General features: G+C 39.1%; 2 protein-coding genes across 2 annotated transcripts in view; one reads left to right on the top strand and one right to left on the bottom strand.

Annotated features, from left to right (window-relative positions):
* nck2a (NCK adaptor protein 2a) overlaps positions 1 to 1,453 on the top strand; it is a 24,264-nt gene extending 22,811 nt beyond the window's left edge. The window contains exon 3 of the mRNA XM_031869372.1: positions 1,426 to 1,453. Coding sequence (XP_031725232.1) covers positions 1,426 to 1,453 — 28 coding nt within the window. The remainder of the gene's footprint in view (positions 1 to 1,425) is intronic.
* uxs1 (UDP-glucuronate decarboxylase 1) lies at positions 821 to 11,749 on the bottom strand. The gene is made up of 7 exons (XM_031869555.1): positions 10,956 to 11,749; positions 9,676 to 9,703; positions 8,994 to 9,042; positions 8,251 to 8,294; positions 6,717 to 6,777; positions 5,075 to 5,255; positions 821 to 1,615 (listed from the first exon to the last, which is right to left on the bottom strand). Exons 1-7 carry the CDS (start codon positions 11,044 to 11,046, stop codon positions 1,467 to 1,469), a joined length of 603 nt encoding a protein of 200 aa, XP_031725415.1. The 5' UTR covers positions 11,047 to 11,749; the 3' UTR covers positions 821 to 1,466.
* Between the last annotated feature and the right edge of the window lie 2,507 nt (positions 11,750 to 14,256).

A 14,256-nucleotide genomic window follows, 5' to 3' on the forward strand; every position in this document is an offset into this window, starting at 1 on the left:
CATGTGTTTTTTGGCAAACTCTATGCGGGCTTTCATATGTCTTGCACTGAGGAGAGGCTTCTGTCGGGCCACTCTGCCATAAAGCCCCGACTGGTGGAGGGCTGCAGTGATAGTTGACTTTGTGGAACTTTCTCCCATCTCCCTACTGCATCTCTGGAGCTCAGCCACAGTGATCTTTGGGTTCTTCTTTACCTCTCTCACCAAGGCTCTTCTTCCACGATTGCTCAGTTTGGCTGGACGGCCAGGTCTAGGAAGAGTTCTGGTCGTCCCAAACTTCTTCCATTTAAGGATTATGGAGGCCACTGTGCTCTTAGGAACCTTGAGTCACAGCAAAGGGTCTGAATACTTATGAACACTCATATTTAACTCACATGCTGTCCATTTCTTCTGATCCTCCTTGAGATGGTTCTACTCCTTCATTGGAGTCCAGCTGTGTTTAATTAAACTGATTGGACTTGATTAGGAAAGGCACACACCTGTCTATATAAGACCTTACAGCTCACAGTGCATGTCAGAGCAAATGAGAATCATGAGGTCGAAGGAACTGCCCAAGGAGCTCAGAGACAGAATTGTGGCAAGGCACAGATCTGGCCAAGGTTACAAAAGAATTTCTGCAGCACTCAAGGTTCCTAAGAGCACAGTGGCCTCCATAATCCTTAAATGGAATGGAAATTTCTACATTTCTGTTTTTTTCTGTCAAGATGGGGTGCTGAGTGTACATTAATGAGGAATAAAATGAACTTTTTTGATTTTAGCAAATGGCTGCAATGAAACAAAGAGTGAAAAATTTAAAGGGGTCTGAATACTTTCCGTACCCACTGTACATCTAAATGTATCTTTTTATAAAATACACATAGTGATTGGTCTTTTTTTCATTTCCATTACGAGAATGTCTTGAACATGATTTAGAAATATTGTTAAAATTCACGCAGTGCTTTGACAATACTTAATCTGAAGAAAGTAGTAATTCACAGGAGACGTTCGAAAATGCCTCTAAAGATTACACCATTGTCAGTTCGAGAGAAGCTGGTTTGCGCTTCTCATGATAAATCATATTTATTCTATTATTTATTGAATATGGGATTCTGAGAGCCCAAAGCAAAATAACAAATATGAGGTATTGACTCGCATTTAAAGCATACAATAGTTTGCTGATTAGACTATCAGCAGTTGGATATGAAAGTATAAAAGTTGAAACTGTAATGAGGGAGCATAATGAATCTTGTCCTCTTTTCCTCAGGGGAATTCAAACAATTAATGAAAACACCTTTTCAAAGGCTGAATCTCCAAAAAGTAGATAATTTACAAGGTTTTGTGGCTTATTCAAATGACTATATTTTGTACAAATGTATTACAGTGCTCCTGTGTAACAAGAAGAACATTTATTAAACCTCTTACTGTGTTATGTGATGACGTACTATTCAGACTTAGAAGGCTTAACGTGAAGTTTTGATTTTGAGAACCATCTATGAAGTCATACAGACGGTAGGGGTGCACTTAATATACTCACCAAGCATGTTAAGAGTGCCGATGGTGTTAGTCTTGAGTGTTTTGATGGGATTGTACATGTAGTTGGGAGGAGAGGCTGGAGACGCCAGGTGATAGATCTGGTCCACTGTAAAGAGCAGGAGAAATGTAAATCTGTTATGACAGTGCAACTGAATGATTTTCTGTACTCTTTATTTCTAAATGCTGCAGCTTTTTGTTATGAAGCCTAAAAGACAGCGACCAGACATATGAAAGATGTTCTTTTATTGTACAACAACAGTCCAATTGCCTTGCATGTCTTCAACAGGTTTTTCCTCCCACAGCCATCTCTGACGCATTCTCTTGCACTCATTATCTTCCCATTTTCTAACCGCTCCATTTACTCTCTTCTCTTCTCCACATGACTTTTATCACCTCTGGGTGGTCCACTGTAAAGCGCAGGAGATGGCTTGACTTCCCGATCCCAAAACATTTTCACTTTCACATCTAGTTCCATTCTCTTTGATCATGTCTCTCTTCATTGTAGTACTTCATTTACTACGTAGAAAAATAGACACTGATGTCAGCAGGAAGCCTCTCGGTGTCTTTTGTTCGTTTTTTTTTTTATAAAATGTACATTCTGCTGTTGTGTTCACTAGTCATGGTTGTTCACAGCTTGTTTTCTGGGGCCTGTGTAACATTATGCAGAATTATTTTTTTTAATACTGCTGCTGCTGGTGTGTCTTCAGCTAGCCTGTGTGCGTTGTTACGTAGCTGCATGCGGACTATGTGAAGGACTTCATAATAACAGTGATTATATTTGATGTAAATCAGACACGTCTTGGTGATAACAAGCTACTGTATCAAATTGGTGAACCGCTAGTATTGTCCAAGAATTATATCATTCTAATGGTGCAACTCAAGGTCTTCTTAACATAAACTGGAGCATAGCCCGTGAGGCTGGTTGGAGGAGGACAAGGCCACTGTGCTGCTACATACATATGGAAATAAACGTGAACTGCAACAGATATTTGATCTTCAGCTTTCTCATTTCCTGGTAAACACGCCTGTAATCTCTGAGTCTTACGGAGCTCAAAAGATTGCTTTTCACAGCTTGTCAAAAGCAAACAAGCCAAAGATCAGTAATGGATCAGGCTTTATATATATTTATTAAAAACGCTTGTATGCCTCGTATCATAGGCGTTGATTCGGTGTATGCTCGATCGGGATGTCATGATATGAAATTTTGATTCGGATTCGGCTGTTGAGTTGGGACGTTCGCAAAGGAACTGAATCTAAGAATCGGCTCTTTTGAGTGTAATGTAAGTATTAATATTTTAGCCCCGATTTTATTATTTGGGATTAATCCACGAGGTTAGGGGTTGTACAAATGAAGGACATTTGTTTTAAACTATAAAAAGAAATTCTGGAGAGGACCCCCAGACCCCTCACAAATTGGGTATCTTTCCAAGTTTGCTCCCCCATATAAAATAATAACCAAGCGTCCATAACCCATTTGGCCCTCGTCACCTGTGATGCCACCCCCCCCACACACCCCCCCTTTTTATTTTCACAAGTAGCTTGAGCTTCCGTGATGGTTTCTAATGATATTTTGTATGTAATGCAAATTGCCCCTCTTACATAAAGCCCAGCTCCCAGAGTGTACGGCTTAGCTTCACAGCTCCTCGAAGGTTATCCTCGGTCTCTTTGTTCTTCTCTGGTTAATGCCTTCCTTGCCTGGTTCGTGATTATTGGTCCTCTCTGGACAGGGTTCTTGTGGTGCCATATTCGTTCCATTTTGTAATAATGGATTTAATGGCGATGATGTGACACTTCGATTGCACACAGGTGGATTTCACTGCCTGCAGGTACCACTGGTAGAGGGATGGGGGCAGCTTTGTCTAAGCCAGCAGAGAAGCTTACAAGAACAAATTAAGATAAACAGACTGCAGACAGACAGCTTTTGTTAGAGCTTGTTTGTAAAAATGTGCAATTAGTCAAGTTAGCGTGCTGTGCTTGTGTAATGAGAGACTGCGGACAGAGACGATTGATTTAGGTTTCACCTTTGTTTACATGTTGGTGCTCATTGAACAGATGCATTCTTCACTTCACCTGGTTCACTTCTGCATCTCCATCGCAGCCTCTCATTTCTGTTCCCTGACTTCACTCGTGTGTATGTGCTTGTGGTTAGTGTGTGTGTGCAGTTGGAGGAGCTCAGTCACGACAGAGAGAGCAGAGGAGATGCATGCGGTGTGCGATAATAAATTACACCAAAACATTAAAGACTACAGATAAAAAACAACAGTACCACCATGGCTCATCAATACTCCTGTCTTTTATAATTTAGCACCGGGGTCTGTTTGAAGCAGAGTTTTGGGACCCATCCCTACCATTAGGTAACAGTGTTCGGTTTGTCTGTTCTCAGGTGCTGTAAAATCATGCAGCTACAAGATAGCGGACTTTGTGGAAGAAGACCCACTCCCTCGATATAAATGCCTTTTTATAAGCTAACGAAAACACTTAATTTCAGATCATCACACATTGATGACAACAAAGTTATGAATATTGATTCCATTTCTGCCAATTAATCCCCTTAAATGTTACACACTGTTCCTTTAACTTTGGGAAAGATGCAGCGCTCACAGCATGTCATGTGACGAGGAACAACCAATCGCCTGAGTAAACAGCCGCTTGTTTAAAAAGGACTTCCAAGTCGCGGTTGCGCCTGAGAAACGGAGCTGGGACACGTGCCTGCACAGAGCTGGGGCAGACATCTGCACAGATTAAAGTGAGAGCTTATCTGTTATGTGAGACGTACTCGTGAAAGACTGATCAACTTGCAGTTTAGAAAGGGGGATGGCCGATTGAGGGTCGTATTCATTCAATCAAACACAGCAGGGGTCTCTTCAGACACAACTGGAAGATATCTGTGCTCTACCGAGTGCACTTTTGTAGTTTATATGAATTTAGAATTTTTTTATGTGCTATTTAATTAATCACATAAAATCAAATAATGTTACTCCACAGGCAAGCCCGTTATTGTGTCTACCCTTGGAGCTGTACACACACTGAAACAGCAAAGTGAAGTGGGAGGTATACTGGGACTAAACCGAGACTACGTGTTTCATGTGCTAAAATATTAATGCAATTTTATTTCTAATCGAAAGCCAAAGCCCCAATCCACTTCTGTTCCACTAGATTTCATTGCTCAGTGTAATTTCATCACTCTTTCTGTAAGGCTGAAACATGATACCAGGGTTTTCAGTGCATATTATATGATAAATTGATATCTACTTCTGTAATGTACAGTAGTTAAACTCATAATATGTACAAAGACCCGCATTTCCTGGCATGAAGCACAATTCTAATTTGACAGCTAGTGTAAACTTCATGAGTCCAGTTTCTTAGTTACTGTACTAACTCGTTTTTACAATACCTTGTGAGGGCAGAACATTTTTGTCATTATAGTAGAACTTTTATGTCTAAAATGAATTGTGAGCCCTCCCTCGCTGCCTCATAATTTGCTCTGGATACGCTGGTCGTAAAGTGGATCCCCAATAGTAGAGGAACAAAATTCATCACCTCACACATTTCCTCTCTCGCTCACCCTCAATATAGAGAGGCTCCACCACATCATGATTGATCAGCTCGAAGTTTTCGTGGCCGATCCAGTGCTCCACATTCCTTTTCCTTCCTGTGAAGAAGTTGTCCACCACAGTCACCTCATGGCCATCCATCATCAGCTTGTCAGTCAGGTGGGAACCCACAAAACCAGCCCCACCAGTGATCTTGTGGAAAAAAATAAACACATATATGATAACATCATCAAAGGATATTTAGTGCTTCTGAGGGTAAATTTCATAGAAGAGCCACAAAACAGAGATTCAGCCTGTGACAAACAAAATGGGGTAAGTGGGGTGGGGGTATGTTGACAATTAAAAGATAATTATCTCCGCCGGATCGTGTGTTTGCCTGCATGTGCAATGTCTATCTATCTGCAGCTAATCTCGCATAGTACTGGAACCTTTGTGCATGTTAATGATCGTATGAACAAGGTCACCTTGTGGTTGTGGCGATTCAAAATGTTTGAAATGCTAATTAGGAACGTTTCCATCGACTGGTTACAGCGTAGTTTGGTCCAAAGTTTGAGTGACTACAACGAGGCGTGTCCTCGAATTACTTTCACTAGGAGGAGAGTTAGCTCTTAGCACCCGGTGGGTAGCAGAATAATAAAAAATAAGTTTGGAAATTTTTTATTTCAAACATAACTAAATTTATTTATTAATTATTAACTGTTAGTTTGACAGCTTTTGAGTTTTACTGGCTTGCCTAAACTCTTTGTAGAAATGTTGCAGTGTTCCCAGATCAGAGCAATTATCTTGGCGAGTACAATATCATTATTCACTCAGTCGACACTGTAGACTGAGTGAATAATAATATATAGACTATATAATGAAGACTTTACAGCCATTATAGTGGCTCTGTGAGGCTGTACTGACACACAGCTATAATGTTAACGTGACGATGTGAAGCAGGTAATGCTAAGAATGTTTACCATCCAAGTTTAGCGTGTTAGCATGCTAACATTTACTAATTAGCACTAAACACAAAGTACTGCTTAGGCTGATAAGATTGTCGGTAGTTTTGCAAGTATTTGGTCATGAACTTAGGTATCGGATAAATTCAAATTGAAATCTGGACCTAATCTTGGTGGTAGATGGAAAGTCAGGTGGTCACTCACCATATTTCAAGCCAATACATACAATAGTTGTTAAGACATTTCACATAAACCCATAAATTGTCAACTATATGGTGGCGCTTGATGAAAGTCAGGGAAACATCAAAGTCAATAGGGTTCATCATTCTGGGACCATGCATGTCTGTGCAAACATCTGTACCAATCTATCGAGTAGATGTTGTGATATTCTGTGATGTTTAGGACAGATGACCGACACTGCCTTCCATTGAGTGTTATTGTTAGCAGGCTGAAAATAAGACCCAGGTCGCGTCTAACCAGATAAATTTAACCTTTTAAATTTTGTGAAAACAGCTGCAAGTGTCTTAAAGGACATCTGAAAGACGGAACGGACCGTCTCAGGCAGCACTGAATCTTAGGATGTGTGTCACTTGTACATGCTCCACTACTCAAATTATAATGTTTAGTTTTATAGAGATTAGTCATGACAAAGTTATGACAATATAATAGTTATTGTGAATGTGATTGTCGTTTGAAATTGTTTGTCGCATACCAAAATTCTCTTCCGATCCTTTTCCGACAGGAATTTCACAGGCGGATATTTCTGAGAAAAACTAGAAGGAGAAGAGAAAGAAAGCAAAAAACTCCATAAGAAGGAAGCAGAACAGAACAATATTCATTAGTGAAATGTAAATCCAGTTATTGGTACATTAACAGGCTTTCACTGCATTATTCTGAAAGCTCTGCTCTCATAACATCATGAGTGAACTGAGAAACTACTCCTTTCTCTTTAGGAGGCATTGAAGCTATATGGTGTCTTATTATATCTTTCTTTGACATTTCTAATCCACAACCTTTTCATTTTATATCATATTTTAGTTTGTTTTAACAACAGTGACAAAAATGATTGATGATTTGGTTCGATGATTTAGAAATGCTGCCAAATTCCAAGATCTCAGCAATTACTTTTGTGAATGTTATTACACATGAAAGACACGCTGGCCAAACCAAATGGTCAATGTGTCATTGTTTTTAAAGGGTCTTGTAATCCTGTGGCATATTGCAGGTTGATAGACAGCACCACACAGCAGGGAGGGACATGGCGCAATCGAAACAAGTGGTTTTACTTTTATTTTTCTCATTAGCATTCAAGGCATTAACAGTGGAATGAATAATCAACCTCTAAAAGCAAATGTCATGACTCGTGCCATCATTAGTTGCAATGGAATAGCAGATAATGACTTAGCCTTTGATAGCCTGCTATGCTGAAGTCACGTGACTTCGAGTATTACAATATTAAATATCTGGTGACTGGAAAGCTACGAAATCAGCACAGCTCGCTGCTCTTCCAAGGACTAACACAGAACTGATGCATGTTTAAAGGCGCATTTCTTGTGATTTAGATGGTATAATCACACTCTGGGTGTATAAATTCAGCTTTGTAAAATGATATTGTTTTGGGGAAAACTATTAAAAGAAATAATTGAAACATGCATATAATATTGGGTCTTAAAGGCAGGGTTTGTAATCTTCAAAAACATTTTTGATTTATTTTGAGATTCTCATTCCATTCCATTAGTTTTGACAAAAAAAAGGAAAACACTTGGAACCTGTGGCTATCTCAGGACTTCATTCGGCCCGAATGAAATGATTGGACGGGCTACTTGCTAGCTTAACAGCCGAGTACAAACAAACGCCATGTTCCTTTTCTATGTTCATTATGAAAGGTTTACGTTCGTAATGATCATTTTAGGGGAGCGGCTTTGGAGGGAGGCCTGAAGGGACAGGCTGTCAGTGTTGCCGACTTTCTTGCTAGATTTAGCAACTTTTAAAGCTAGTACTGCTAGCTGCTTTCATTGGAATAGAGTTGGTAACATTGGGATGTTTTTTTCGTTTGGAATCTTGCTTTTTAAATCTAGCGTACTCTTGCTAGTTTCTCAAGATTACCGACCAAAGCTTTAATTCTAATAAATACCTATTAACCTTTCACTAAGCTTTGTGTTGGTATTGCATTACAAAAGAAATGCTCATATTGAAAGTGAAAACAAATGCTAATTGTCAGTGTCACCAAGTATAGGGATACACACCTTTGTTCCAGATCACGAATCTTCTCTCTGAGAGGAGCCACAGCCTGAAGTGATTTGAGAAAGGAACCAAACAGATTAGTTGTGGAAGCAGTCATAGCAGCCTACGAGTTATTTCCCCTTAAATGCGTGGCACTAAGGAGCAGGAGATTTTATCAGGGTTGCCAAATACATTTGCAGGGTTTCTCCCACTATCCTTCAATTAACATATATCTGCAGTACACCTTTGAGCCACATGTGGAGCCTGATGTTTGTATTGTTCGGATAATTAAAGCCTACTTACAATATTGAATCGAATATGAAAGGCTAGCGTACATTCTGTTTGTTTAGCTGATAAGAGGCTAATGAGCCAGTTAATGCCTTAATGCATTCATTTGTTCTCATTTAAAAATGATTGAACATGTGTTGATGTTTTCAACAACACATGCATGAATCCCGTCTGCAGTGTAGCTCATACGCTTCACTATGAACCAGAGAGTTACTAGAATCATATTCACCACCACTCGCTCACACATTGTTTTTAACAACAAGCTTTAGTTGCCAAAGCTATTTCATAATCAATAGCTACAACCAAATCACACACCTACTGTAGCGTCAGAAATAGCAGTTACCTTAAATACTCGATAGCTGACTAGATTGAACTGCAGGGTTTTGTCTCGTTCATTTTTTGGTCTGTGCAACAAAACATTCATCCTCTCTAGCACCAGTGCAAAAAAAGATAGCGTACAGAAACATTTCAAACTCACTTCATCAATTCTCTGCTCAATCTTCATTTCTCCGTGTTCTTGTATTGATCTAAGATGAGAGAAAGACAAAGACGGGACGGGGGGGGGGGGGGGGTGAGATGATGGCAGCAATCATCACAAAGCCAGAGAAGATTGCTCTCGACTTGATGCACGCTGCTATTTAACAACACATGACGCACCACACCCACCCATCCAGTAACAGTGGAATACAAGAATAAAATCCCATATCATAATATCTATATATCTTGATAGCGTCAATTGTATTGCTGCTGTGTTTATTGCTTTCTGTGTGTGGATAAAACACAAAATGAATTTGTTTTTTTGGCTAAAATTGCGTAAGAATCCGATACTGCCATATTTCTTACAGGAGATTATCCGTAAACGTGATTTTGCACAGTGGGAAGAATTTGTCATGAGGAAGAATAATCATCAAGCACCGCACACTCTCATCGGGTCAATAGAGCGGTTCGAACTACACAATGTCGAGGATTAGAACGGCTCATGCTGCTAAAGATCACACTCATCATGTACATTAAAGAACCTTATTTGACTACCCACTCCTCCCACAAAATATGACTCATTGATGGAGGTGAGTAATCCTAAAATGCTGCGGTTACCATGCAGTATGGTAAATATTTCATATATAAAAGCAGTTAGGTAATAGAGAAATGAATTACTGTACCTCATGTTCGTATATGTTCCCCAGACAGCTGGAAGAGAAAGAGAGAACTTGTCACAAAAGCGGAGGTGAAATTGGTTTATGACTTGATATAATTCCCAGTAGCGTCATCACCTGATAGCACCATGTGCAGTGAGCTCACCTGAATATGGACAAACATTCCCCACAGTAATCTACATGACCAAACTTCACTTTATAGTCTGCCCAGTATAAAGTACACTGCTGGTGATTTTCAATGCATGTTTAAACTTTTGTCACCATATCGCCTGATAAACCCATGATGTCATCATTTGTGCCAGACAGACAACATGTTCATTATGCAACACAGGCCTCAAAACAACTAGGGATGATCCTATCGGGTAACGGGTCCGATACTAAGCTCATTTACTCATATTCGAAAAAACTGCTCCGATACAATCGCACCCGATACCACTAAAGGTGACTCGCACTCTCTCAAAACACGTTATTGCCTGTTTTATACTGCCATTGACTTTGTACTTATTCCTCACTTTATACTCTTAACGAGCCCTCGACCGGTAGGGATCACTAGTGATAACACAATGCATCTCCGCCAGAGACACAGCGGGGTAAAGCAGTTTGCTCACTTTTAGTAACCAAATAAATGATTTTAAAAATAGCTAAATAAATGTATGACGTTTATCATACCATGAACAAATTGTGTCGCCAGATTGGAATGGTTTCTGCCCAAATGGGCTATTTTGTTATCAAATTGTGAGTGTGTAAATAGCGTTGGGCTGGTAGATGAAATTTCAGCTGCTTTTGTCAACATTTAGCTGTGAGTTTTGAAAATATTGTGAAAACAATATTACCAAACAAACAAGCATTCACTCTACGGTCAAAAAGCCAGAAATGAAACTCAGTAAATTTCTTTGTGACCACTCGCTGATATGACTCATTTAATTTGATCAATATTTGACTGGCATGAGTTGTATTTATCTGTCATTGAGGCTAAGGGAGGAGCTACTTACCCTGACGTCATCATAATTGACATTTTTGTTTGACTGCATTGTTTGTGGGTTGCAAGTCTATTTATCTAACATTTTAACTGTTTATTTATGAAGCTTTGTATGATTATGATGCGTTTTCTACAATACATGTAATGGTTTTACGGTTTACACGTGGAAGGTTGTAGTTTTGGTTTTTAATTAATTGTGTTGTGTCAATGTAAACTAGTCACAGAAGTTCACATTTGGTTATCATGGTTGGCAATAAAGTCACTGTATGGGCGAGATACATTCACTTACACAAATGAGTGTACTTACAGGCAATGTAGGCGATCAAAGCGAGGGCAAAAAGTAGCTTCATCATTCTTCTGTTTAATCCTGATATCAACCAGATGACCCGCTTCATCATCCGCTCAATGCAACAGGACACAGAACCTAACGAGCCACACGTTCAAGCCCAGCTATAGCATTTTGAGTCACAATTGTTCATGTCCTCGTTGGGAGTTCGGTCTTCAAGATGTCTTAGTTTATTTGGCAGACTCTCAATAATATTGGTGCTTGTTGTTCATATAAAATTGAACTCGCTTTAGAGGACAGACAGGCTAGCTGCTCCTGCTACGTCAACACCAAGCAGGAGCAGTTTACGTGGCTAGCAGGGTAACTGGTCCACAGTCAGCAAACAGAACTAGATAGCAAGCTACACTGTTGTGTCAACACTTACAACTACATATACACGTATCTACGGGCGACATTTGTCTCCCCCGGAATAAGCAAACAGTTATAATCGCAGCAAAACACAATTCCCTTACGTAAACAAAGATACGTTCACAACCTGCGACAACGCCTCAGTAACAAACAAGAAGCCAAATGGTTAGCCGTTAGCTCCACATTAGCAGTTAGCTACGGCTAGCTAGCGAGCTACTTAACTGACAGCGCATTTTTCGTATGTCCATAGCTGTCGCTAAAAAACAACAGACGCGAATCCTGCCTCACATTTATATTCAGGTAAGTACCGGGGAAACAAAAAAATCTGTTCATTTTAACGGCGCACACATGCCGGAGTTTGCTCCTCTCAGTTGGGGGCGAGGACTAGCAGATGAGCGATTAGTCATTGCTCGATTTAGCAGCCTGACTTTACCCGCAGAGACTGCGTGACGCTCATTTGAGTTTTATTGGTATGAGATTTCTAAGACCGTTGCCATTTATAGACTAATAAGACTATATTAATATAATAGTGTGCCATATATTCACCATTATTTATGATGTGTAAAGTTAGCTTTCAGGTAGCAGGATCATTCATTTTCAACACTGACACAAAGGCTCATTCATTCCATCACACGGAACTTTCCACAGTGCAGTGAACGGACCTTGTTGAACAACCACCGTAAGCTGGTGAGATGGATTTGCATTTTGTAAAGTGTAGGCTACAGTATGACATTATACTGCAGGTATTGTTTATAGTTAAGACAACCAAGGAAACTTTAGGACTGCAAAATAATGAGACTGTCACTCTGTCTGGTTACCTTTATGTTTTTCCTTTGCAAATACACAATTACATCGCAGGTCTCCTGTACTTACATTTAATTATTCTTTTTTATTTTACATTAGAGTTGGTAAAATATCATTTTAAAAAAATAAAAAGAAGAATAAGGAAGGAAATAAATAAATGCAATTGAGTAAACCAAATACATTTTTTTTGAAAAACAAATGTTGACATTTCAATATGTGTAGATACAGATTAAACGGCAAACAGGTTAATAAACAACAAATAAGTGTAATATATATGTGTTGTATTTGTTATGTCCATTTTTAGCATTGTCTAATATATGTAACATAAATGCTCCTCCACTGATTACTTGTGTCTATATGAAGAAAATGAAAAATAATTAACAGACAACAGACTGTGTAAACATTCTGCTAGTTTAACTCCCACTTGACTGTGGATGGATCAGTTGGTGACTTGACCAAAACAAATAAATGTGTAGCCCTAAGATTAGCTGTATGTGAGATTGGCACGATGAATCTACAAAGCACACCCGGTGTAAACAACAGAGTAAATAAACAGGCAATTTCATCATTTCCCTCGCTTCAGTTGTATTACAGAATCCAGAACAGGCGAGAATGGCTTCTTAAAAATAATGAAAAGCACCAGGCTGCGATTTTGGCATAGTGACCATATTCAAAATTGCAGATCACGTGAGAGACATGTTCTAAGCTAGTGGACATCAATGTGGGTGCTCCACCAGTAGCCTGGATCACCAACTACCTCACAGGTTGGCCACAGTATGTGAATAGCACGGGGGCACCTCCGGGAACTGTCCTGTCTCCCTTCCCGTTCACACTCTACACCTCGGACCTGCAGAAGTTTTTGGATGACTCTGCCATTGTGGGCTGTATCAGTAGGGGACAGGAGGCTGAGTACAGGAGTGTGGTGGACAGTTTTGTGGAGTTGTGTGAAGTGAATCACATGCAACTCAACATCCCAAAGACTTAAGAGCTTGTCGTAGATTTTAGGAGGCAAATGACCCCTCCGAAACCAGTGAGCATCAGGGGAACAGACCTGCACATCGTCGAGGCTTAAAATACCTGGGCATCCACTTAGACAATAAGATGGACTGGACTAAAAACACAGGGCTCTGTACAAGAAATGTCAGAATCCATCATTTATAAAGTATGAAAACACAATAATGAAACACATAATAGACCGGCTTATTAATCAAGAATAAAACATTGATAACTGTTGTTATGAGCTGCATACTAATGAATTATTAATGTAGGAACAATGCTTTATGAATGATGAATTAAGTGTTTACTCATACTTAACTAATGCTTCATAGTGTGTAGTTATTATGAAGTGCTACCTTACAATATGTTTTCAATATCAATGACTATATCACTCTCAATATCATGCTCAATATTACTTTATATTTTAGTATATATTAGGCACTGGTGTGAGTATTACTCCTTATACACTTAATATTTATACTCTTTGTTGTTGTAATTTTACTTTTCTGTTCTACCTTACTTTTATTGCTATTCTATTTTATTTTGCAATGGTGTCAGCATTACTTCTTTTACACTGAATAATTGTTATTCTATTGTTCATTTATGTATATATTTTTATTCTATTGTTTTTTTTAGTTATTCTTCAGTTGTAATTTTTGATCAAACTCTTGCACAAGAATTTCCCTCGGGATTAATGAAGTTCTATCGTATCATATCTTATATTCTTGTTCCAGAGAGACATTTTTACTTATACACAAACATTACAAAACAACAGCTGTAAAACAATAAAGATGTAATGCTAGCAAGATTCACTTTTTACACACGCTAAATGGATGACAATTCTATTTGTCTATTAGTTGGTCCACCACTTGGGTCCAAACTAAAATATCTCAATTACTACCAGCAGGTCAAAGTTTTTCACTTCCTATACAAAGTTGGGGCACATTTATTAAGACTTAAGTTTAAATTAATTTAAATCTAGCTGTCAGTCCTGTGAGCACCACAAACAAAATTCCTTTCACGTCACAAGTCAGACTGTTGGCTGAATATGAGGCGAACTGGTGATGCTCATCAAGCAAACATATCAATAAAATCCAAAATATGAAGAATTCTG

The sequence above is a fragment of the Anarrhichthys ocellatus genome, unplaced genomic scaffold (genome assembly GCF_004355925.1).
Source record: "Anarrhichthys ocellatus isolate YVR2014 unplaced genomic scaffold, GSC_Weel_1.0 scaffold47, whole genome shotgun sequence".
Taxonomy (NCBI): Eukaryota; Metazoa; Chordata; class Actinopteri; order Perciformes; family Anarhichadidae; genus Anarrhichthys; species Anarrhichthys ocellatus.